Here is a 27,565-nt window from a genome sequence, read left to right as displayed (position 1 = left end):
ATTTAAGCTCAGACAGGTTACTTTCATTTTATGCAGAACAAACAGTTTACATTTCATTTAGGAGCTCAATCTATGCTTCAACTCATCTCAGTTCAAAGGCGGCTTGTAGATACTCCTTAGGTACGATACCGATCATTCCATGTAGCTCTCCAACCCACCAACCATATGCATTGTATTCCTGTAGCAAAAGCAAGATGATTACTTAAGAAGGACAAATATTCTGACAAAAGACATTAATGATGTATCCATAGATTAGTGGAATCACAATACACAATGTAAAACACAAAGGCTCTCCTACTGGAACAAAACAAAACAACAGTCTTATTGAAGGCATGTATGGCTGAAATGTCTGATAGGTAGGAGTCCACCTCTGGGGTTTCTAACAACATGAATGCTGGTCCCCTGATCGCCAGTTCACAAAGCAGAGCTGGGGAAACACATGCACATGTTCAAAACCTTGAAAGCATATACATAGAATAGGCCTTATAGGTTTCAGTTTTCCCTACTAGTACTTACCTGCCATCACTATGTGCTGGGCAACATCTCCTCTCTGTACAACAAAGCTACATCTAAACAGTCACTGAAATCTGTGATCAGTGCAGGGAAGAGAAAGGAAGTCGCTGTAAAATGATGGCACTCCCTTCTCTGCACCAGAAGGATGTTCCATTGTGTGTAGCCCATAACCTTCGGGACACTAACAAGCACATGCTCCAACAATGAAAGAACTTAGTAAATGGGCTTGATTAATAATATCCTATGCTTTATGCCTGCTGCACTTATGCATGGTTACAGACTACAAACAAGTCCTGAATAGTCCATCTGTCCCCTACTTCTTACTGTACAAGAAACAATAAAGCATTAATAATTATTCCCATGGACACGTGTCCTACTTAAGCCCTATTGTCAAATCATTTACCTGATAAATATACAATGATATGGTCACACAGAGAGCAAATAATACCACTGTGCCAGGACTGTAGACATTATGTCTTCTCTGAGTATGTTGCTCCGTTGGGTCCTTTACTGGCATGAACTTCTAGCTATGACTCCTGTGTATAGAAACCTTTATTTTTTTCGGGATTGGGAGGGGGGAAATGAGTTGCAAAAATGTGAAGCAGGTCTTCCCATGAAAAATACAGATGAACGTCACAACCCCTGCTAGACCATGATGACATTCACAGATAGCTCCAGATATTAAACGAGTTCTCACATAAACATATTAAATGTGTAGACAATACTTAGACATTTTTGCAAATACAAAAATTTGCTGAGTTTTAGAGATTTCCTATACCCATCTTAGCGGTGACAGTCCTATTGGTGGTCCACTGTCCTATTCTCTTCATGGATATGACCATGAATGCAGGAACTTTCTATGGTCTGGGAACTCCATAGATCCAAAATTTGTGCAGATTAATTTCTTACCTTATCCTTGTAGTAGGTGGGACTCAGTTTGAATAAAATATGGCTCCAAATCCCCCTTGAAGACATTGTTAGCTGCTTAAATTTGGACTTCCTTCAGCCACCAATAGAGGGAGCTAACTTCATATGATCTTTACATTGAACTCAATAACATTTTGCAGTAAGCACTCACTACTGACAGATGCAGGCAGCTACAATTTTATAAGCAGTATATCTATGTGGGGTATTTGGGCCTATGACAACAATAAAGTAAGCCAAGAAATCAATCAGCAAAGAAAACAAAATGATGATAAAATGTGGCTATCCCTGGGGTAGGAGAAATAATGTTAGTAAATAAATAGATCCAGTTCTGCTTTGACAAGCTGGTGTTTTTAATATATTTTCAACCAAATTCATGACTGGAGAAAAGGATTTATCGGAGTAGACCATCGTCTAATTACATCTTGGCGGGGAGAAGGAAATAATAGTCTGAGACTTTTCCACCTTGTGAAGTTTAATGATGATGAAGAAACTGGAAGGGAAATCTAAATGTATACAGTACGTCATTGGAAGACATCAGAAGGTTAAGGGCTGAGGCTATTAACATTTTTCAGGACAACAGTCCAGCAAACCCCAGGATGGTACTAGGTAGATTAGAGCTGAAGGCTATGGACAGCTGGATTGTATGTGTAGCTGCACTCTACAGGAGCGAAGAACTGCTGAGCGATACACTTCAGCAACCTCTGCTAAGATACAGTAGCTTAAAGGGGCATTCCTATCCTAGCCTTATGACTGAGAAAAGAATACCTATAGCTGTGGTTGTTGAAACTATTTGGGATTATGAGGACAACCATGTGGTCTGTTCTGTGTGGTTTCTGAAATTAGAAGAGTTACAGAAACAATGACCCAGATTTACTGTGGATAAGACTAGACAGTACCGTAAACATGGCGATTCTTTGGCACATTTCTGACACAATGTGGCGCATGTAATTTGGGCTAGAGTTTTTCGACTTGCATGACACGTGGGTCTGGATTGTGGTTTAAATGCGCCAAAATAGTGTCAAAATTTTTTGGCACAAAGTAAGCCAACTAAAGGGTGGTGTAAATGTAGCTTAGACAGTATGAAGATATGCCAGATTTATCATCCAGCAGCATTGGGGAATTTTCGGGCTGTCTAAATTTGCACTTTCGATCTATTAGTAAATCAGGGCCACTGTTGTTCAGCAAGCTAGACTGTTCCTACACGTCCAGCTCAATTCTATGGGAGTTACACAAATCCCATAGAACAGCCCACTTTGTTGTTTTCGTAATCTTGGCCACTGCATGTTGCCATAGAGATGATCCCAATCTCAGCCATGAATTGTGCTGTATAGGATGGGTAATATACTGGATTTACATCAGAATTGAATCCCGCTACATTGAAAAGTGGTGAAATCTACATTGAAAACCTGCAGCAGAAATTGACGAGCAGCAAATTTCAACATTTTCCAATTTGTGCACAAAGAAAGTCTGCATTATGTGGATGAGGTTTGTAAGATCCCATTCACTTGTCTGGTACTATAATGTGATATTGATATTACTTGCGCAAATGTTCAGAAATTCCATCCCATGTGGTCTTGCCCCAATCATCACAGACCAGAATGAAAGTAATAATGTACAAGACCAATGAGTAAGATGTGTGAAGGTTCTACATTGGCTGCTGCCTGGGCAGATGATCTGGAATGAACGTTTTGTAGGAAAGCTAGTTCCCTATAATCGGCCTGTAAATGTGCAGACGATCACCCGACACACAAACAAATCTTTTATGCAGCACAAAAAGTCATTGATCAGCCGCATATTGCCCTGTGTAAACACAGATGTTCTTCTAACAAAAACAAACACTGGGTGATGAATGATCGATTAAGACCTTATTCACATGAACGTCAAAAACGTCCATTTTTAGAACACATTCATTTCAGTGTATTATAGTCCATAGTGACTTCAGAAATCACCCAGCATTCCTTGCTACATACACAATTCTGCAGCTCCCCTGCATTCAAGACTAACAATTTTTATCTTAAAATGAATATCCATCCTTATTTTTAATGTACTGTATGTAGGACCGACATACTAGGTCAATTAACAACTTAATATAGTCCCTATAGTTGTTGATGCATTGTATTTCTGAAACAGAGCTCAAAATACACTGCTTATGTCATGCTATTCATACATAAAGACACAGTATGCAGTAAGCTCCCTCTAGTGTTGGCTGTAGGCAGCCAGAATTATAGTATTTAAAGGGGTTTTCCCATCCCAGGATTTCATTTACCCTTGTGTCTCCTCTCACCTCAACTTCCTGGTTTTCAGCTCAGAGGTACAGATAAAGACACTACTCAGGTCTCAGTAGCTGACAGCTCTTTGCATAGAAAGAGGGAGAAAGAGAATATAGGCGGCAGGAACAAGAACAAAGTCATCAGCCTGACCAGAGAGGAGGTCTGTAACCTAGACAAGAAGCTCTAAACACTGAGGGGGCTAATTTAGCTGTATCTGGCAAAGGGAGCTAGAAATAGATCATGAAAGCAATGTATTGAGTAAAACACTTTAGGCTACAAGTCTGAATATGATCCTGGAGATATCTCTCTCCCCGCTCCCACGCAATATCTATGCAAGGGATACAGAGCTCTGCCATAAAAAAAAGAACTATGACTACTATAAATATAAGTTAAAACAGACCTAAACTTTAGATATAAAAATGTCACGGATCATAAAAGGTAGGGATTTATTTTACTATTTTTTCATAACTAATATCCCTTTAAGTGTCTGTTGTAGTGGTAGGAACCATCTTATGCTTTGTCTTGCTGCTCTTTTGTAGTAATCTGGTTTGTATTGTTAACTCCTCTGAAAATCAAGCACATCCATGACAACATAAGAATATACTGCTTGCATGTGAAACATTCATTACAGGATACAAATGTATATAAGAACATGTCCGCTGTCCTCTTAAATATGTAACAGATGCAGTAGCATGGAGGCAGGCTTCTGAAGATGGGCTGGGTTTGGCTGCAAGGACAAGACTATGTCAAACATTAAGTAAGCCCTGGGCAGGCTGATGGCTTCATTATGCTGGAGCTGACGGTCCTGGCGAGTTGATTACATAAGTGAATAGGGACCTGAAAATATCTTATTCTGTCTGAGTAAGGTGTCCCATGTAAGCTCATGGCTGGAATATCCAAACAACCCCTTTAGTCTGCTATGTCAGCTCCCAGTTTCCCGCCTGCCGGCACCAGGACAGGAAGGCGTCATAAAAACCAGTCCCACTGCCGGAGCCACTCAGGGCCTCGGAATCGCACACAATCAAAAGATACGTACTAATTAAATCCGGCACACAACCATCCGCACCAAACATTTCTCTCACTGCCGCGTGCCAAAAAGAATTAAAAGAACATTAAACTCCCAGCAATAACATCTAAACTCCCGTTCTGTCTGCCAAATTGCACCGCTCTGGATTATACAGATGTTTGTTAATTATGCTAATTTTTATTAAACTATTAAAAGGAAGAGTGTGCTGGCACAGCCAGTCTCAAATGTGCTGTGCTCAGGATCCCAACTCTTCATGCTCGCCCAAGCACGGAGCCTTCTCCCTCATCCCATAAGGGTAACCGGCAGAGGGCATCATTTCAGGGACAGGGCTCCCCAAAAAAATTTGCCTTAGGCATTATAAGATGGGGAAAAGGGCTAAAAGAATCATGGAGTAGTATGAGCTGTGCTTGGGTACCATTCTGTCTCATACGTGCCCAGATGCAAAAGGATGGCTCAGAGGCAAGAAGGACGTAAATCTGTCTGTAGCACCAGATCATTGAGAGCTTGATGTATGTCCTGGGTGTCTAATCAATCTCCGTTATTGGTTTATGATTGCTTATTGCCAGTATTAGTGCCTGTCTGTCATACATTATTGTTTGGAAATGAATAAATTACAATGTGCAGCCTCTGCCTATTCTCCCGCCATGTGATGACAGTGATCCATCTCTCCCCGAGCTTCCTTATAATGCAGGCAAGAAGTGAGGTGTTCTCATGTCACTGACAGGGAATTATGGCTTTGTCATACAGACACACGGCTGGAAGGAGAGGATCTTACAATCCAGCTGCAGCCAACTGGCACAAATACACGCCACAGCCAACCCGATAATATTAACTATGCATGGAAGCGAAAACCCTCTGGGGTCCGCATGTCTATGGCTAACTGCTAGAAATAATAATGCAAATAAAATCATGACGATATTCTGCCATAATAAAAATGGCAACCTCCTGGTCAAAACCCTGTACATTTATCCACTGGGCACAAAAGTTGCTTAACTAGTTATATGCTGCGGTAAGGAGCATACAGAAATGGGGTCCTAACCAGGCCAAAAGGTCACACACATATGTCAAATGGAAATGAGTAGCATAAATCATTACTGATGCCCCGTCAGCCCCCGATGCAATATTGTTATCCGTGAGTAATACTGTAAAAGAATATGCTAGGCGAAAGATGAGATAGGGGTAAGGAAAGCGGCTAAATGCAACCTTCATCTAGCGCTGACCCTAACCTGCTGCTAATACGATAGGCCTATGAAATGCAGGCATTAATACTGACTCCATAAAGTGCGCACTGCTCTGACCGCACTCACTCCCTGAGGCACCGCAGCACAATTTGGAAACAATGTGAAGGAAACGTTTAATCTGCTCAACCCATCTGTGCTGCGCATTTCTCCAGCTCTCCCTGAGAGAGCGGCGCCTCCAATCTCCACATTGCCTTTAATATTCTCCTAAATCACATCAGCCGCACGCTGGAAGGGCTATTGCTGGCGTATCACAGGTTCATGTAAAGTGCACAGGGAGGGGGACAGGGAGACGTGGATAATTTCTATTTATTAGAGAAATATCCAAGTCTCGTCTTCTTGGCCCTCCGCAGAACTGCTGCCGAGCGCACACGGCTCCTGATTAAGCTTTCTCGTTACCAGATGGGTGGAAGTGAAGGGTGTCGTAATTTGTATTTTTTGTTAATTAGCTTTGCTGTGTGATCTGCTGCTACAGGGGATAGATACTGTGCTGCCTTCCATCTCATGGCACCGGCTGGGGCATTGACAGGAGGCTTCTTCCACTCTCTGCCACCCTCTACAAGGTGACTTTGTACAATCCGACCGGACACCCCCCACCCCTCTCTCTTGTTTTTTTTTTTTGAGGGTTTAGATTTGGAGGGGCTGCATTCCTCTATCTGGGAATAATTTAATCCTAATATGGAGAGGGTGACAGATAGAAGCCGCCAGCCGAGGCTGCAGCCTGTTGGCGTGTTACCTCATCTGCACACGTGTATCTATGGTAACAGCTTCTAGCTTCATTTCCTGCATCCCCTAGAGGGGTGTCACAGTCAGATCCACCTGCTTCTCACCCTCCCCGCTCCGGGGTCATGTTAAGGTCGGCACAATAAATGAATGTGAGTACTAATGATCTGTTTACTGGCTGTTTATGTTCTGTGTGTCAGGGGCACTCCAGAGCTCATTATGCTCGCAATTAGACTGCGCCACTGCTAGATATTTAACTCTTTTTTTCTTTTAAATTAGCATTTTAATAACATTCTCTGAGCGCGGAAACAAACTGGTCATTTTTCAAAGGGAAAGTTTGAGCTTTGGTTGAAACTTTTCATAAGCGAGATGTCTGTTCCTTGCCCATCAGTAGAGTATTGTATGCCTGGTAGAGCGTAACGGGTAACCCCCTCCACAAATAATGGGGTCCGCGGTCTTCTTGGATTAAGAATTTCAGATGACTTCATCTACAATCATTTAATAGAGCTCAATAGGAGAGCTGGTATTGACTTAAAGGGACCCGCCCTTTAGACAGAGTGGGTGTCTGCACCTGTTCCCTTTTAGTACATGATCCAGACTCCAGACATGAATCCAATATTTTAGATGGACAAACAGGGACACAAAACTTTTAAGTCTGTCCAGGGGCGGACATATCACCTATGCAGCTGCACAGGCGCCCAGCAGGAAAAGGGGCCCACTCTCACCCTAAATCAACTTCCCACTATCTATAAGATTGAATATAAAATCCCGAGCAATTGAGTTTTATGGCTAACCAGTTAGCTTATAGCCATGGTCAGTCAGAAGTCGTAAAAATCCTGTCATTCAATAAAAAGCTAGTAAGTGAATTCCTATGAAAGTAAATGTACAACACACTATACATCTAATTAATTATATGCTATTTATAACTGTATGATATCATTAGAAATAATTAATCATTTTATTTCGTAGTCAGAGTTTTTTGTTCCCCAAATACGTCCCAATTCCGACTCCACAGCCATAAGAGTGGTGCTCTATGACGGAATAAAACCTAGTGTTCCTACACAGGGGTTCTGTAATGTCTGTACCCGCCGAAGAGTCTGCTTTCTCTGAATCTCCTGTGCATATGTATTACCTATGGGAGACTGCAAACTTTCATGATGTGGACATCCAGGTAAACCATGGCAGATATAATACAAACAATATAATATAAAATTAATTATTATAATAATAGCTATTTATACAGCACCAACATAATCTGCAGCACTCTACAAATCAGAGGACACATGAACAGACATTATAAGACATCACAAAGAAGAAATAAACATATGAAACAGTAGGAGTGAGGGCCCCGCTCACAAGAGCTTACATTCTGTTGTCCTCATTGAAACAGAGTCTAATATTTCAGCACCTCTGACAAGTCCAATTCTTTACATCATTTAATAGGTACTACTCTACTGATTCTGGCACAGTTGCAGTATTTTCTCTAGCCTCCACTTTTCCTGTAATATGCTATTTAGTCTCTGTACTGTCAGGAGGGCGGTGTCAGGCAGGAGCAGACAAGGGGTGTGACTCTGAGCTCTGGCTGCTTCTGATTGGAGCTCTGAGTCACACCCCCTGCCTGACACCACCCTTCTGAAATTACAGAGCTTAAATAGCACGTCAGGTATCAAAACTACCTGCACTTGTGGCTTGGGATTGGGGGCTAGAGAGAAAATTCCAGCTGTGCTAAAATCAGTGGAGGAACAGCTATTAACAGAGGCTAAGTGTTTGGATTGGTGGACGTGGTGAAAGGTTCTCTTTAAAGAGGCCCTTACATGTGCTCATCAGTGTGTGGCATTATACACCGCTATAATACCTCTGCATGTTAAAGGACACAACTGGTGAGGGCTCATACAGTTTTATGTCGGGGTAATGACAGTAACCTCTATTATAAAATTGACCATTGTATAAGCAATGCCGCCCCTGCTACCTCTTGTGTTACCCTTTCCTCCTCATAGATTGTAAGCTTTTGCGAGCAGGGCCCTCAGTCCCATTATGTGAAGTGGCTATTTCTTTGTAATGTATCTTTTTGTCTGTACTTGAACCCTACAAATTGTACAGCACTGCGGAATATGTTGGCGTTAATCCTACTAATATTATAAGTGTGAAAGTTTGTGTGTTTGGATGTTTGTTCCTCAATCACGCTAAAACGCCTGGACGGATTTGCGTGCAATTTTCCACAAACATAGTTTTCCCTTAGGATTGAGTCACAGGCTACTTTTGGTGCCACTAAACAACATGGCTTCCTAGCAGGAGACTCACAAAAGCAGGACTCCTAGCCCCAGCTATAGACTCACACACACTGCCTGGCATTTCCTGCCTCAACCTGCCTGCACACTCCTTACTGTCACCTCAGGAATAGCCCTCACTCTACTCACTCACATAACACATCACATTGTCTGTATCACTACATACACACTCACACACACTGCCTGGCATTTCCTGCCTCAACCTGCCTGCACACTCCTTACTGTCACCTCAGGAGTAGCCCTCACTCTACTCACTCACATTTACATATAGCTTTCCACTATATAACAGATCACATTGTCTGTATCACGACATACACAATACAACACATCACATTGTCTGACACAATACAACACATCACATTGTCTGTATCACGACATACACAATACAACACATCACATTGTCTGTATCACTAGATACACAATATAACACATCACATCACATTTGCTAGCCCACCAAACTTTTTAAAGCACTTCTACAGTTTCACATGTCTGTGTCCGCCCAATTCTCAAATCACCGCAGACGAAGTTGCGGGTAAAAGCTAGTAAATAAATAAATTAATATTATTTATTACCGCACATTGATGAGGACATGATAGGTCCTCTGTAACAGTTCTCCATATATTGTACCTGGCTTCTTTCAGTCTCCACATGATGAGAAATAAGGCCTAATACATCTTGTGGCATGTAGTAAACCTTACCAAATGATTTCTAAATAACAAACACTATGCAGATTATGGGGGATTTATCCAACAATATACACAAAGAGTTGCGTGACTATATACAGTAAATACACTGTATTAGTTGTCTAGCTCTCTTACATGATATTGACTAAGAGCACTCTGCAGCCTTAAATAAAATAAGCAAATCCCATGTTTTGGGTGTTTTCTGTGTGATCTATAAAGGAATGATTTTATGCCATTGGAGTCTTAGCTCTCAGATTTACTTTGTACTTAGTTTCTAATCTAGCCTGGCTGACCACTTATCAGCATCACTGGATAAAATCAAGGGCAATGAACTGGGAATCCCTTTTATGCTCTTACAGTCAGAAGCACTAAACAGTTTCTTGTCAGACTCATCCCTAACATTTAAGCAAGGAGCACACCATTGGTGCAAACCTATCTAGCTGCACAGGGGCCAGTAAGTCAGGGGGCCCTATCACCTTAGCAGCAGCAGCTTTCTAATGTCTACTAGATTGAGGTATATACCTAAGCTACTGAACTTTATGGCTAGTGATGACTGGATTGTTAGTGAGATGTACGGTGGGTGTGCCATGCAGAGATACTGCAACACCAGGGATCCACTGTTCTTCAACAGGGGCCCTCAAATGTTTGTTTCCTCCCCTGACAAGGGGACAGTTTTATTTTACTGTGAAGGTTATAATCATGTATTGTATGAAAAACATTGTTATCCTTAAAAGCTGAATGCTAGATATAGTTGTTTATGCTTGAAACTGGTATAATGTTATATGATAAGATGGTGCCTGTATTCAGGACGGGTGCAAGAAAAACAAATGCTTGGCTTGCTGCCAGAAGACAGCGCCCCAAGGTTACCACGCAGGAGCGGGAGGAGCTGGCTATATATAGAACTGCATAAACTTTTTCTGTTTGATTGAGATGTACCATACCAATCAGGAATGAGTATGAAACTTACGTTGTTGTTATATCACTTCCTTTCTGTGCTACTATTTAAACCCACGTTGTTTTAATAAAAGTGCGTCAGTATTTCCTTCTTAGTTGAGAGAGGAACTAATACCAACATCGTGTGTCTGGTGTCATTTCCTTACTGCTGGCGCTCAGCCTAATTAATTAGGACGACGACAGTTACCCAGGATTACTGGTCAATTAGTCATAAACACGGCTTTGAACTTATCATTACTACATCAGATTACTGTACAGTGCTGTAAAGACTTAAGATGTGCAATCATCAGAGCAATATCTGAACAGACATCAAGTCAGAAAGTAAAGCTGGGAAATAGCAACTCTAAAACAGTATAATAAAAGCTGCAATTCTGTAAAGCAATGTATTTGCAGATTAATTCAATATGTAAAATGGTGTTAAAAGGTTAAAAGGTATGTCCAATAGAAAATAAAAAATTCAAAGCGTTGGTAGTCTCATTTACAGTACCTTTGTCCAGTCTTTCCCTTTATAGCTCAGGCACACTTCTGCAAATACGTCCTCCTTCCTCAATAATGGACAAGAAGTTGACTACTATGTCACAGGGACAGTGGAGCTATGGCTCAGTCCCCATCACTCTCTCTACAAGCCTGACACGGTAGGTCACATTACACTTTTCAACAGGGCTGTGAAGTGTATAGGCCAAACCACTGACTCTGACTCCTATTGTTTCACACCTCGACTCCAACTCTGCCTCCTGCTCCTTCATGAATGGCTAACAGCCATAGCCCATCAGAAGCAAATAAAGATCCTCTAATGAATTAAAAAGCTACTGATTGCTTTCTACAAAAGTAAATATGCAATAAACTATACATGAAATTATTGAATATTCAGAATTATATAATTAAAAAAAAACATTTTTTTTTTTTACAACTCCACCAAAAATTGGTCCTGAATCCACCTCTACAGCTCTGCACACAGTAAACAAAGACTACCTGATAAAGTAAGTTCCCAAAGCGGCTGTAATGACAGGATTTTAAAAGTAAGGTGCTGTACTGACAGTACAGACAGATCAGATATACACGTTATTTTAGTCTTACATCCCCTTTCTATCAGCCTCAGCCTCTGAGATCAGCAGGGAGGAAGTAAAGGGCTATAGGATTTCAAGTGCAAACAGAAGAAAACAGTGGCATGCTTTATCAAATCCATCATATTGTGCCAAAACAGCACCACACAGCGGCACATGAAGTTTATACTTGGACTCTGTCTGCCACCATATAGTCATCTACAGACTAAATCTTTATTAAGATAGATTCTTGAAAATTGTGAAGGTGTATTAATTTTTATTTTTTTTTATCATTTAGGAGATACTTTGCTAAACCAGATACCTACACATCTGTATGAAACAATATCAGATTAACTTAAGTTTGTTGTTCTGATCCTCCATAGAATCAGAACAACAGACTGACACACTAAAATAATGATGGATGCAGATAGAAAACATCCTGTCTGCATCTGTCATCATTCACACTAATGTGAAAAACACAACAGAAGCTTTCATTGGTCTTGTATGTTTACTTTTCAGACAGAAGGACTAAAGCCTGAACTGAACTTGGCCTTAATTTTTATTTTGTTGCGTTTATGGTCAGCTTTATCCTGACAAATCTAGGACTTGTTATGGAGTATTGCCATAGCACAGACTTCTAGATGGTTTCTAAATGTTAACTATGATTACTAAACTTTAATTGCTTGAATATTTTATGCAAACGTCCACCTATATGAATTAAAAAACTGCTCTCCATTACCTCAAGCTGTATTTAACATAAGCATCATTATGCAGTACATTTACAACATATCCTCTTTAAGCCTATATATGTCTAATAGTAATTTACTTAGATAATATGGGCAATCCAAAAGTATTCATTTGAGCACAATATATGTTTTTAATTTGGTTAAGTTGAAAGACAGATCGCAAACATTTAACATTTCCATCTATGTTTATGGCATGAAATTGAGTTTACTGCATATATATGTATATAATCCATTCAGGGAAAATAACAACAATGCCCAGTCACATTGAGCAAGAGCAGAAGATGATACAGAAGATACAGGAATCGGGCCAGCTTTTGCACATGTAATACCCTTAGGGATGACAAACTTTGAAGTGTTCACAATGAGTTTAATTAGCTAAAACTAAATATTAAAGTTCCTGTAAATGTGCCAAGTAGAACACCGCCATTCACACACTTTCTCTAGGTTACTAAAGGTACAGGTATCTATTTTTTCTATTATCTTACAAAACCTTTGAAGACGGCTCTGTATATTTGAGCTGAAATGTCAGTTTTTGGAAAAAAGAGAAATTAAAGATCTCATTTAATCTCAAGTAAATGATTATTCAGTCTCAGAATACTGCAATTGATATACGTAGTTCAAATGAAGGCACTGCAGCAGTGGTTAAAAAAGGATCTTTCACCACCCAAGTGGTCAAGTCCAGCTCTTTACATCCTTTAAGGGGGTTCTATCTGCAAAATTTTGCTGTATGAGCCCCACATATGCGTGAATAGCCTTTAAAAAGGCTATTCAGGCACCGCTAATCTTATTTTAAACCTCCGTCCCGTTTTAAAATAAAACTATAAAAACATATATGTAAATCATACCTTAGCGTGCATGCTGGGGAGTCGTGCACGATCTGACGTCATCTTCTGGCATGCCTTCCTCTTCTTTCTTTCTTCTTTTGACGATGCCCTCCGGTCCTGGCTCTTCCCCGATCGTCGTCTTCTTCCGGCGGTTCAAATCCGATTGGTTCAAATCTGGCACGTGCATAGTAGAGCTCCGTCTGGAGTTACTGCGTATGCTCCGGCGTCATTTTTCTCAATGGCAGTGCGCACGCGCCGGATTTGATCCGCCAGAAGAAGACGACGCTGAAGCCGGGGAAGAGCCAGGACCGGAGGGCATCGCCGAAAGAAGAAAGAAAGAAGAGGAAGGTGTGCCAGAAGATGACGTCGGATCGTGCACGACTGCCCAGCATGCACGCTAAGGTATGATTTACATATATGTTTTTATAGTTTTATTTTAAAACGGGAGGGGGGGTTTAAAATAAGATTACCGATGCCTGAATAGACTTTTTAAAGGCTATTCACGCATACGTGGGGCTCATACAGCAAAATTTTGCTGATAGAGCCCCTTTAATAGTCGCTGCTCCACTATTTCTGGTGCATTTGGAATTTGTTCTCTATTCTCCACCATTCCTCAGCATTAAATGCTGTTAGTTTTGGTGCCAGATGAGCACCCCTGATTGGAGCTCTGAATCAATACCCCCACCTGCTCCTGACACTGCCCACCTGACAGCAGAGAGATTAAACAGCACAACTAACTGCATTTATTTCTCAGGAAGGGTGGAGGCTAGAATCCGTGGAGCAGCAGCTATTAACCGATGCTAAGAACTGGAGTTGGAAGTGATGAGAGCTCCACCTTATAGTATCTACCCTTCAAGTGAATAGGAACGCACCAAATCAGAATTTGTGAGAATTCCTGCAGTCAGTCCCCCATTGATCATAAAGCAATGATATACATGTAGACACACAATTAAAAAAATAATTGATATGGCATATGAGTAGAACAACGGCAGCAGAATCCCTACTGCTTTGTAGTCATTACATCCATGTGCAAAAAAATATCTCCACACATAGACGAAAGCGCAGCCTCACTATTTTGCTGGTAATAACTTGACAGACCTGTGTGGATAAAATTGTGTGTCCAGTTAACAAGTTATATAAAAATCCCTGCTCACCACATGCTAGCTTGGCTTATGTAGTCACCTACTTGATTAGTCAGGACAAGTAACATAACTTAATTCTGTGTGTCGATACAACCATAACCATACCAAACTTGTAGAAATTTGTTATGCTTTACTGCTTTGGCAGAATAAGGCTATGTTTACATCTGTGTTGGAGTCTCCATTGCAGACTCTGTCACAGAGTCCATCTGAAAAGTCCTGCACAGAGGACTTCTGCCTCCTCCAATTTCGATTTTAGGGCCAGTTCACATGGGGATTCCGCGTGAACACATTCCGTTGCGGCTTTCCGCTCTGGATTCGGCCCAAATGAATGGGCCTAGTCTGGAGGGTGCTGTCGCGAGGCGGACGCTGTCTGAGGAAAGGGCAGCTCGCTTCTTTTTTCCGCTAGCGGGAACAAACTATTAGTGGAAAAAAGAATGCTAATGGTCTACATAGACATCTATTGTGAGGGGGCAGATTTAGAGGCAGATTCCGCGCCAAAATCCACCCCCTCTTGCCCCGTGTGAACTAGCCCTTAAAATGACAGACATCCGGTAGATCCTATTATGGTCAATATTATCTGTTGGACTCCGCGTGCTACCTCTATTTTAGCGTCCTAGAGGCAACACTAGTATGAACCTAGTGGCATTTTAAGACCTGTGGCACTTTTATTTTTCCATCAATGAGTTACATCTTTCATTGTGGCAATTTTAGATTCCAAACTATTTTTTTTGTTTGTAACAGTGTTCATTAAACGGGACAATTAACATGATACATTTGACTCGGGTGTATTGCTTTTAAAAGGGTTGTCCAGTTTAAGCAAATAAATATTATGGTTTGTATAATAAAAAATTCTACAATTTTCCAATATAGTTTCTGTATCAATTCCTAACAGTTTTCTAGATCTCTGCTTGCTGTCACTCTTTGTTTATGTCCACTGCATAAAAATTAGACTATGGTCATGTGATTGACAGAGAAGCGCAGCTTACGATTTCTGGCCACTGATAGCGTGATTTTACAGTTAAAGGGCTTTACCATGAAAATAACTATATTTAAATTTGTAGACAATTAAAAGTTAAACGTATCAATAATTCTACTTTTTTTGGTGAGGACACTATTTGAGAAGATATCGCAACCATAATATACAAGTGCCAGGCCACAAATTTCCTGCATTTGTGGTCATATTCATTGGCAACCAATTAAGACAACAGATTGTCACCACTAAAATGGTTCCAGAAAATATTTAAGACTCTGTAAAACTTAGACTTTCTTATATTGCAAGAATGTTTAACTTTTAATTGTCTACAAATTTAAATATAATTATGTTCATGGGAAAACTGTTTAAGGCTAAGGCCCCACATAGCGAGCCGCAGCAAAAAAGTGCTGCGGGAAAACACGCGGTGGCAAGACATTGCGTTTTTTTCCTGCAGCGCTTTACACAGAAAGTCCACAGAGGTTTCATCTGCAGGCTTTCTGCTTCCATGATACCTCAGCGTTTCCAGTATGCGTATTTGTCTACAATATGACTTTGCAGTGACTGTAAAACGCCGCATTTTTTCCCACTGTGTTCCCATCACAGAGAAACCATGGCGTTTATGCCACATGAGGCCCCGGCCTAAAGCTTTAGATTACCCTTCAAAATCATGCAGTCACTGGCTATCACAGATGCACATGAACTCTGCCTGAAGAATAGTAGTACTGCATAGTATATGACTACCTTTGTTATATGCAGACGCTGTCTATCCAGTAATAGGTAATATAGTTAAGGGGTTTTAGACTTTTTGAAAATCGACATAAAAAATGAATTAGGTCAAAAATAGAAAATAGTAACACTGACAAAGTGAAACCCTGGTGATTTTTAATTTTTTTTTAATTGATTTATCCTACAATAGGACACACGATTACATTGCTGTGTATTATTTATTTTGCTTATAAGGAAAATGTTTGGTTTTGTACAGTGTTAGCCAGTGGGTAGGAAATATAAAAAAAAACACTTGAGAGTCTTCAGTACTTGATATAGTTTTTAATGGCTAACTAATAATGATGGTAGATTACAACGTTTCGAAGCTCCCGGCTTCTTCTTCAGGTATATCTAAAAACCATTTCTGAAGGCTGCATATTTATGTACAAGAGGGACACATAGGGATAGAATTCTAGGAGGGAGGATAGAAGAAGGTTATTGGTTACACAACTAAACAACTAAACTGATGAATTGTTTAGTTGTATAACCAATAACCTTCTTCTATCCTTCCTCCTAGAATTCTATTCCTATTTGCCCCCTCTTGTACATAAATATGCATCGTTCAGAAATTGTTTTAGATATACCTGAAGAAGAAGCCGAGAGCTTCGAAACGTTATAATCTGTCATCATTATTAGTTAGCCATTAAAAAAAGGTATCATCTACTGAAGACTCAATTTTTTTATTTTGCTTAGTTCTAAAGCACCATCATGTTCCACAGTGCTTTATAGACATTGTCAATCACTGTACCATACGGGGGCACACAATCTAAATTCCCTATAAGTATGTGTTTGGAGTGTAGGAGGAAACCAGGGTACCTGGCGGAAACCCCCACAAACACAGGGAGAACATACAAACTCCTTGCAAAGTAAACAGGGGGTCTTTCTGCTGCAGATACTATTGAGAACTACCATAGGACCTCAGATTCATCAAGGTCCAGCTCCTTCATTTTTCTGCCCTACCTCTTCTGTTAAAATACCTCCCTGCCCTATGTCTCAATTAATCTGCTTCCTCTCTCACATACTGCCCTTAATTTTCCTGCTCACTCACGTCACAATGCACCTATTACCCTTTCCAATGTCATCAGCAACACATGATGCAGGTTGACAAGGACCTTTGGTGACCTCATCCTCACAGTTTAAGGTCCTGAAAAATGCATTAGGTCTACAATGTTTAAAAACAGTATTTGGTTGTTGAACTGGGCTGGTGAGCCCCCTGAGTGCTCTTACCTGTAATTAGGGTAAACACCAGACCCACACAGAAGGAACAGAACTCCCAAACTCAAGTGATCCTACAAAAGTATTCAGCCCCCTGTACTCTGATACTCCTAAATAAAATCCAATGCAATGAATTGCCTTCAGAAGTCAGTTAATTACTTAATAGAGTCCAGCTGTGTGTAATTTAGTCTTGGTATTAGTACACCTGTTCTGTGAAGGCCTCAGTGATTTGTTAGAGAACAAACAGCATCATGAAGACCAAGGAAGTCACCAGACAGGTCAGAGATAAAGTTGTGGAGAACTTTAAAGCCGGGTTAGGTTATAAAACATAGTCTAAGCTTTGCGCACCTCAAGGAACACTGTTTTAACTATCATCCAAAAATGGAAAAAGTAGTCTACAACTTTAAACCTACCAAGACATGGTCAGAGAAGTAACCAAGAGGTCCATGGTCACTCTGGGGGAGATGCAGAAATCCACAGCTCAGGTGGAAGAATCTGTCCATAGGACAACTAGAAGTTGTGCACTACACAAAACTGGCCTTTATGGAAGAGTGGCAAGAAGAGAACCATTGTTGAAAGAAAAACATAAGAAGTGCCATTTGCAGTTTGCCACAAGCCATATAGGAGACACAGAAAACATGTGGAAGAAGGTGCTCTGGTCAGATGTGAACAAAGTTTTAATTTTTTTTAAATGCAAAGCGCTATGTGTGGTGGAAACACACCATTCCCACTGTGATACATGGTGGTGGCAGCATAATGTTGTGGGAAAGCTTTTCTTGAGTGGGGACAGGGAAGCTGCTATGTTAATGAAAAGATGGATGGAGCTAAATACAGAGCAATGCTGAAAGAAAACCTGTTGGAGGCTGCAAACCACATGAGACTGGGAAGGAGATTCACCTTCCAGCAACACAATGACCCTAAACATACAGCAAGAGCTACAGTGGAATGGTTTAGATCAAAAAAATATTAATGTATTAGAATGGCCCAGTCAAAGTCCAGACATAAATCCTATTGAGCAACTATGGTAAGACATGAAAATTGCTGTTTACAGATGTTCTCCATCCAATATGGCTGAACTTGAGCTATTTTGTAAAGAAGAATGGGCAAAAATCTCAGTCTCTAGATGTGCAAAGCTGGTAGAGACATACCCCAAAAGTCTTGCTGTAATTGTGTAAGGTGGATCTACAAAATATTGATATAAGGGGGCTGAATACTTTTGCACGTCAAACATTTCAGATTTTTATTTGATTAATATTTTAAAAACCATGTATGATTTTTGTTCCACTTCACAATTATCTGCTAGTTTGTGTTGTTCTATCACTTAAAAACTCAAGAAAATACATCTAAGGGCGGGTTCACACCTGTGCCCAGTCTCCGCTTTGTGGGTTTCTGTCTTCTGCCCTAGAAACTGGACAGGAGACGGAAACCCGGCAGTCAATGTCTGCCTGTGAGTGTCTTCAGGTCTCCACAGCGAAAACCAATTTTTTTTTTTTTTAACTGGACACAAAGTCCTGCATGTCCGATTTTGTGTCCAGTTAAAAAAAATGGTTTCACTGCAGAGAGGCAGAAGACGCTCACCGGCGGACACTTTGCAAACCCTTTAAAGTGAATGGGTTTGAAAACTGACTGTCGGTTTCCATCTTCTGTCCAGTTTCTCGGGCAGAAGACGGAAATCTGCAAAGCGGAGACCGGGCTTTGTGGCTGTAAGGTTTCAAAATGTGAAAAAGTTCAAAGGGTATGAATACTTTTGCAAGGCACTGTACACTCCACATGTGTATACAGCAGCCAGTCTCATCATCTGTTATTTAAAGCCTCCCTGTCATGTCATTACTTTGGACTAGTGAATATAAAGATCAGCAGTGAACCACAAAACTGTCGCTGTAGCATTTCAGAGCAGTGTGTGCATTTGTAATTTTTTTAATGATACTAGAGTATTTAAAAAAGTTAGAAAATCTGGGCCCTCCAACCTTCAAATGCAAGAGACAAGCAAAAAAATAAATATCACAATATACATGATTGTATCGAGTTCATGTGTAAAATCAAAGTGCGCATGAGAGAACCATGTGAGCAAACTATTGTGAAGGCATAATCTACATGGAAGCATTAAGAGTGTGCACAACTAAACAGGGAAAAAAGTGGTCAGGGGTCCTGTATCTGGATCAGGTTTAAGACAGGGGAAGAAAATCTGGAGAACCTCCTAGTATTTTGAAGCTATTGATCTCTGTATCATCCCATTTCTTACAAATTGGTAACGCCACCAGTCTGGTACAGGAGATACAGGTTAGGCACAGGGCTCACATCTGAGCAGTTGTGTTATTATGTTACCATGGATTCTTTGTGAGATAATTGGAATGACCGCCTTTAATTGCTGATTTATATACTTTACTGTTGACAGGACCCGATGCTGGAGGGAGCTCAGTAATGTATTTTCTTTAATAAAAGTGGTTGATTTCTTGTTCTGTATGCTCCCCCACTTGGGGATTTAAACTTGGGTATAGTTATCTTTATTATTTTAGGACTGGCTAGGGATTTACTCTAGTAATATCTTATTCAGCACTATCGAAATTATATTAAGACGTTTTTTTTCCCCAGAACCATCAGAATCAAGATGTACACTAAAGCACATATTGCAGGTTTTCCCTCAGCACTAACCCAGTATCAATATACTGTATTATTACTATAGTCTAGGACTGTGCTGCTTTTATTGACTGTTTTTACCAGTTTTGGCGGAATCATATAGAAGTCTATCCATTACAGTACCAAGGGAGGACCTGTCAGCCTTCACCTTTATAAAGTCCATTAGTAATTAAAAATCATTAATGCATATAGTATATGTGATTAGTATTTTATTTAACATACCACTAATAGCATTCAGTGACATACTGACATGGATGAGGATCTATGGCCGTGTTTCTTGCACCTCCAGTAAATTCCTGCGATGCAGAATAAAAATGTCCATATTTCAGAGTTGGCAGTCCTAGGGCTAGTTAAAATTGGGACTGTAGAAACAAACCTCTAAAACAATAGTATTATTTTCTTTCCCTTGCTTATATAGCACCTACATATTCCTTAGCGCTTTAAAGACATTGTACATTTCCCCTTTGACCTAAAGGACAACCAGTGTATGGACTAGTGTGCTTAAAAGAGGGAAGTACCTGGATTGTCTGCATGGACTGTCACGTTTATGAAAGAAGCATGCCCACAGCAATTGCAAGACTGTTAAAGGGAAATCTATTGCTACCCTCTTCTGTTTCTTGAATGGCAGTATAGAAAATGCTCAGCAGGTGGCACCAAGAGCACTGTAACATCTGTCTGCCTGCGCTGTCTGTTTCACATTCAAGTTCAGGAAGAAATGTGTGAAAAAAGTTAAAGGCGTTCCCAACATTGTGACAACAATAAATGTGGGAGGAATCAATGAATAAAAAAAAATGATGTGACTTCTTTAAATGTATATACAAAGAACAGCAGGTACTGAAGAGTGAGCAAAATAAGTGCCAAGAATGCAGGGTCCCACAGGGGGACCACTGCTCAGTGATGATCAGGGCAGGATGCAGATTCCCTCCCACTGCAGGGGGTGCAGAGGTAGACATGGAGGCTGAAAGGCACTAAGGCCTCTGTACAAGCTAAGATAGTATTATACATAGCACACAGCAAGCTGAGGCCCTGTTAGCGGGCGTTCACACTACCGTTGGTGTCCGCTCAGCAGTGTCCATACAAGATTTTAGCAACGCACACTAACTGGACCGTTTGCAAATTCCATTCATTTCAATGGCATTTTTTCTTGTGTCCGTTTGTGTCCGTTTATAACCACGTCCACGAATGTTCCTGTTCGTTTGAAAAAATGGACAGCAAGTATCCGTTGTTTTTTTTAACATTGAGGTCTATGGGCAACGGACATATAACGAACAGTAACTGCTCGTTACTGTTTATATGTTTATATATAACGAACAGTAACTGATAGCCATCAGCTACTATTCATCTGTGTCCATTATGATAAGTGTCTGCTTTTTTTTTTTTTAAATCAAGCGGACACCAATGGTAATGTGAACCCTACCTTATAGAATTTGCATTGGGGCCCAGGAGGTTTTTTTTTTTTGTTTAACTGTATTTTTATTGAAAATTTTTAACATAACAAATAAGAAAACAATTGCGAAGAAGAAAATGGAAATAAGGGTGAGGTCACATCGCCAATCCCGCAACAGGTAACAACATAAAAAAAACATATCAAGAGGGTATAATGAAAAACAAGAATACGGGGGGGGGGGGGGGGGGAGACAAATACACAAGGACAGAGGGGGAGGGGAAGGAGGGTGGGATGAGGGGGATTACTAGGTCACAGGCCTCGCAGGGCGCAATAGGCATCCCAAGAGGACCAAATGGAGTCAAAGTCCTCCAATGTATTATTGAGGCTGGCCATCAAAAATTCAAGGCTTCGTACGTCCTTTATGCAGGCCAAGAGTTCAGTACCAGTGGGGGGGAATAGGACTCTTCCAATGCTTAGCAATAAGGGTCTTAGCGGCGGTGCAGAGGTAAATAATCAATCTGGAAGTCTTATGGCCCAGGTATCTGGGTGGGAGAAAAAGGGAGTCCGTCAATGCTCTGACTTCTTTCCAAAAGCCCAGGATAAGGGGGCAGGTCCAAAAAAATGTGATACAGGGTGCCCACAGCAGTACCGCAGCGCCAGCACCCCATGGGAAGAGCAGGATTCAGCGAATGAAGAAGAGCTGGCATGTGGTACTAATGCATCAAAAGTTTAATTTGCGTTTCCCTGAAAGTAACGCACTGGGAGGATTTCTGAGCTCGCGACCAAACAATCTGCCACTGTCCCGGGGAAATAATTACACCCAAAGCTTCCTCCCATTTAGACATATAATGGTGTCGGATGGGGGAGCCAAGCACCTGACAAGAGAGGAGTCGGTACACAAGGGAGATAAAGCCCTTAGTAGAGGTGCCTGCATGGCAAATTCTCTCGAAGGCTGTGGGGAGGGAGACCCTGGAGGATCCATGGAGAGATTGGATGAAGTGAGCAACCTGAAAATAGTGGAACCATTCGGCCTTGGGGAGACCTACGTTAGCTACAAAATAATCAAATCACCTGAGCTCCAATGACACCGGATCTATCACATCAGCAATGTGGAATATACCTGCTGTAGACCACACCTTGACCATATCAGAAGACAAGCTGGAGGATAGAAGGGGGATGTAGAGGATGGAGACCATCGACGACCGCGGGGACATTAGAGAAAATCGGGTCTTACAGGCCAACCAAACAGAGCAGGTAAAGCGTATGGGGCCCAATAAGTAAGGAGAGGGGGGAGCAGGGGGGAGGCCACCCATAGGAAAGCGTTGGGATGCATGGGAGCCAACCAAAGTTTTTCAATCTCTACCCACCTGGTGTAAGTCGGGGCAGCATCCCAAAATGGGATACAATACAGGTGGGAAGCCCTATAGTAGTGCAACAGATCTGGGGCAGCCAGACCCCCACACTCCCTCCCCGCAGGCCCAGGAGGTTTAAGTTACACCTCTGACTAACCCCATCATGAGGATGAAGGTAAAGTTGAATACAATGGTGGAGCACAGAATTACCAGCTTGTGCTCCACCATCCAGGTCTCGATTAGTGCTGTCTGAGGCAGCAACAGACACAACACCAGAGCTGGAGCCTCTGTGTGAACAAGACTACATATGTTTTTTTTTTTAATGTATTATAATCTGAGGGAGCATTATATTGGATGGGGCCAATGCAGGGGTATTTTACTTTGTGATGGGCCACCGAGGGGGCATTATATTGTATGGAGGTCACTATTAATGGCATTATTCTAAAGGGGAGCTACTGAGGGGGCATTATACTTTGTGTGGACCACTTAAGGAATATAACACTGAGTGGGACCACCTAGCGTCATTATACTGTATGGTAGGAACTAAAGAGGTATCATCACTGTGTGTCCTAACACAGAAATAGTGCCCTTCAATTTATAGCATAAAGGTACATGACAGGTATGCAAGGATGAAGTAGATATCAATGGGGTTAAGAACACAACTTTAAACAAAAATTTTCTGCGGCACACTGTGCATTGCTACACTTATCCATTTTTCTATTCTCTGAAAGTTAGGAGGTAACTGGTGGTGATCAGGGGTGGTGGTGGGGGTACCACTTATAAAACCTTTGCACTGGGCCCAACAATGTGCTAAAACGGCCTTGACCAACACATTGTTGGAGTATTTTTTTTTCACTCGCTATTACCAGGTTACATATCTTTGCTGTATAAGAGCTAATGTACTCACATTCTATTTGTCCTACAAGCTGTATCAAAGTTTATTTTACATATTTTGAATGGGTACACTGCGTTATCATCTTAGTATTAATATATTATAATTATGTATATGCTACAGTATACTGTATTGATCCCTTATTGCACAGACTGTGGTATACCAGCAATATTACTAGATAGAACAATTAGGAATTCCAACTTAATTTGTCTGTAACCCCGTTTCATCTCTGGGAATATCATTGGGTACATATTGATTGTTTTATAGGGAATATATTAGTTAGATTGATTATTTATATTATTTATTATGTTTATTTATAGCAGGTTCATTTAGACGGTCCAGATTTACTATTTCATATAATATTATAGTATATATATATATATATATATATATATGAATACACACACATATGCATTAGATTTACTATTTAAAAATATATTTTTGATAACTTATTTTATTTTTTTTTTAAAAAAATACAACATGGTCTTAGTACTACTTAGCATTTAACATTGCTTAGCATCCTTAGCATTTAAATCTGTCATAGACTTAAATCTTAACAAAAACTGAACCAGGAACTGCAACATGTCTTGAGCTAGAATATATTTTTTTTTCAAATGCTTTTGGAGCTAAGTACAGGGGAGATACAACAAAAGAATTATCTGTCTTTCCCTTATATTTTCACTTCTTTCTGGAACCACTACTCCTTGGACTTGCAGATCGAAACTACATGAGTCATTCCAGCCTTTGCTCATCTTCATATCCCATAGTATTTCCTTTAACATATGCTACTGCTTTAAAAAGGTATGACCACCTGGTTTGGATTTGCTTGAGAAATTTTCTGAGGAAAACATGTACCAGGTCACCTTGTGGGCAAATCTGGTTGAAAAATCTACATTTCTGTCCTTTGTTCTGTCTTTTTTTGTATCATCAATTCAGATCATACTTACATCATAGTCATAAAATAGTTTTGGGAATGGACTGTCTTAGTCAGTAAATGTGTGCTGAGGTGGGACAAGAAAGTAGAGCCCAGCAAGGACACATGCAGTGGGGGATCTTCAGGTATCACTTATTTTTTTCACCAACTATGACTTCCTTCTATCTTTCTGAAGTGCACCAGTCATTTCAAAGTAGTTTTAATACAGTATATTATCATACTGTTCTTAACTACTTACACCAGAACTATAATTTTTTCCAAGACATTTTTAAGCAATCTATATGGAAATCTGATCCGTGAACCAGTGCAAAACAAAGGCTAAGGCTGCACTGTCTAACTATTAGTAAATCTTTAGTTTACAGGAATACTAGTTGTGAAGCATTTATGCCATGTCTCTTCCTAGGATTCAGGAAACTGGTAGTTAGTAGTTATTAAAGAGCAGGGCAAGAAGGTGAGGTGTAATGCTACTAATAACCGTCTGTATAACATGGTGCTATGTATTATTACGCTACAGATTATGTCATGCCATTTCCTCCGTTTACTTATACAGCTGCTTTCAAAATTCTGCCGCTTACCATTGAAAACAGACAATGTTTTCTCTCCACTCTGCTGTCAGAAAGTCTGGTTTTTACAATGCATTGCTGAAGCCAGAGAAACTGTAAAATTATGCAGCTTTAGATGTGAATGAAGAAAAAAAATATCATGTACCTGTAACCACATCAAAGGATTTACAAAGGTATACAAGATTTTATAGAGATTCATTTGTGCCAAAGTTGTACTATTTTGCAGAAGAGTGGAGTTAACATTTTATGACTGTAGTAGAGCGGCTTGGGGTGTTACATAGTTCTCATATAGCTCTATTAAAGCCTCCACTGATAACCATCTTAAGATGCTTGGCTCAGGCTTCTCATAGCTACAGCACATTTCTCTGCCCTTGCTGTGTCCCCCCTTCTAGATCTCTTGCTTGGTGTCTGCTCTCATTTATAAGAATTACCTGGCAGGAATAAGGCTGCCAGGGCTTGTTCTAGACGATTACTTTCTGTCTTAGAAAAGGAATGACCTGCTGAATGTGACCGGCGTGTGACCGCTGCCTTCCAGCTGACCCTGAGTTCTCTTAACTCAATAGCACCTCGTGAGGTTAATAAATGGGGTCAAATGTCCCAGCTCTGCCTTCTGAGTCACCACACACATGCAGCCTCCAAACACTAGTACACAGTGGGGGAGCCATGCGTCAATTCCTGCACCTCTTCATTACCACATATCACCCATTCTGTACTATTCTGAAGCTAGGCCGCAGCACAACCCGAAATATATGAAGCTAGTGTGGAAGCAAGATTCCACCAGAGGGCAGCAAACACCTTCAGTACCCCAATATATAAATATATTTTATTTATGGCAACTAAGGAAATTAACTTTTGCATTTTTATGATGATGTTGCCACATCCAGCTAAATAGAATTAAAACAGGAAATAAAGAAACGTTCCAGTAATTAACACAAACTCTTCTCCGCAGGTAGACAGGATCCCAGACAGGGGGAACCATGGTAAGAAGTAACTTTTGTGGCTAAGGAAAGCTATGGACCCAACCCATTTACTTCAGGGCCCTCAAACACAATGGTTTATTAACCCTTCGTGGCACAGCGATGGAAAACCACAAGTAGTCAGAGGGACAGAAGTTAGAACAATAAAATCCTGGCAGCGTCCATTAGGCTCAGTTTGTGAAATTAGTTACGACAAGATTGAGAAGGATATTAAGATGCAGTTGCGTGCACAAGATTTCCCTCTATAATAATAATAATAACTATTTAAATTGCGCCAACATATTCCACAGCACTTTACAAATCTTATTTCTAAATCCGCATGGCTTCTATTTCCAAAATTTTACAAACAAACAAACTATGAAATGCTCAATATGGCAGCTTAATTGGGGAGCAGAGGGTGCAATCCTATGGCCACTGAGCATCACGGCCCCTATCACAGTAGGACATCCTTATATATACTGGCGTGTGACATTACCTGTGATTGTTCACTATGTTTTCTGCTCCAGCGCTCAAGAGCTTCAAACTATGCCTTGAGGAATTCTAAAAATCACAGACAACTTTCTAGTAGCACCTTGGATTTAAAGAGGTGTTAAAGCGTGTCTACTAGAGATGAGCGAACACTATTCCAAACAGCCATTTCGAATATCACACTCCCATAGAAATGAATGGAAGCGGCTGGCATGCAGACTTTGCCGGCGGCCGGCCGCTTAATCCCCACGTGCCGGCTACGTCCATTCATTTCTATGGGAGCATGCTATTCGAAACGGCTGTTTCGAATAGTGTTCGCTCATCTCTAGTGTCTACCTATAAAGAAGAAGCTCCCTGTAAATGTAAATTCTTGAATCATACTCTAGTCTATTCATGAAAGCTGTTTACATCAAACGTATACATCAGAACACATCAAATGCCATAGCGTTTGTAATGTCACCCATAACCCTATAGCCTTAATAATAAAAATTAATTAATTGCATTAATAATGCAAAAAAGATATTGTATACAGTGTAATAGCCAGCTGATGCTAATCATATGCCCTTGATTAATTACCCACCATCAGGTATGACCATCTCTGTAAAAGCAGAAGTTTTGGAAGTTTGCTGGTCTGGAGTATTCAATTTGAAGTCCTTCATTCCACAGTGAGGAAGATTATTCACAAACAGAAAACATTCTCAACAATTCATGTCCAGACATTCACAGGTGGCCGTCAGCAAATTTAAGGTTAGATCTGTGCAATTCTCAGGGAAATTTAAAAAACCCAAGAGTTACAGCTAACTTTCTATAGGTTAGTGTGCTAAAATATAAATCCCATTTATTTTTTTTTGCTATTGTGTTGTGGGTTGTGATAAACATTTTTGGAATATACTTTATTAACCTATCAAAATTCCTTTTAAAAGAAAACAGGTTTCCATTAGCTATGCTCTAACTAAGCATTACCAGGGAGACTCTGTCTGTACAGCTTTAGGGAGCCTTCACACAGAGTTACGCTCCGCTCATT

General features: G+C 40.6%; 1 protein-coding gene across 1 annotated transcript in view; it reads right to left on the bottom strand.

Annotated features, from left to right (window-relative positions):
• SKAP1 (src kinase associated phosphoprotein 1) overlaps positions 1 to 27,565 on the bottom strand; it is a 303,171-nt gene continuing 275,606 nt past the window's right edge. Inside the window, exon 13 of the mRNA XM_075279083.1 lies at positions 1 to 178. Within this exon, the coding sequence (XP_075135184.1) occupies positions 83 to 178 (96 nt within the window). The 3' untranslated portion in view covers positions 1 to 82. The remainder of the gene's footprint in view (positions 179 to 27,565) is intronic.

Source organism: Leptodactylus fuscus, chromosome 6, assembly GCF_031893055.1.
Source record: "Leptodactylus fuscus isolate aLepFus1 chromosome 6, aLepFus1.hap2, whole genome shotgun sequence".
NCBI classification, from domain to species: Eukaryota; Metazoa; Chordata; class Amphibia; order Anura; family Leptodactylidae; genus Leptodactylus; species Leptodactylus fuscus.
The sequence above is the reverse complement of the archived record's forward strand: the minus strand, read 5'-3'. Positions and strand labels throughout refer to the sequence as shown.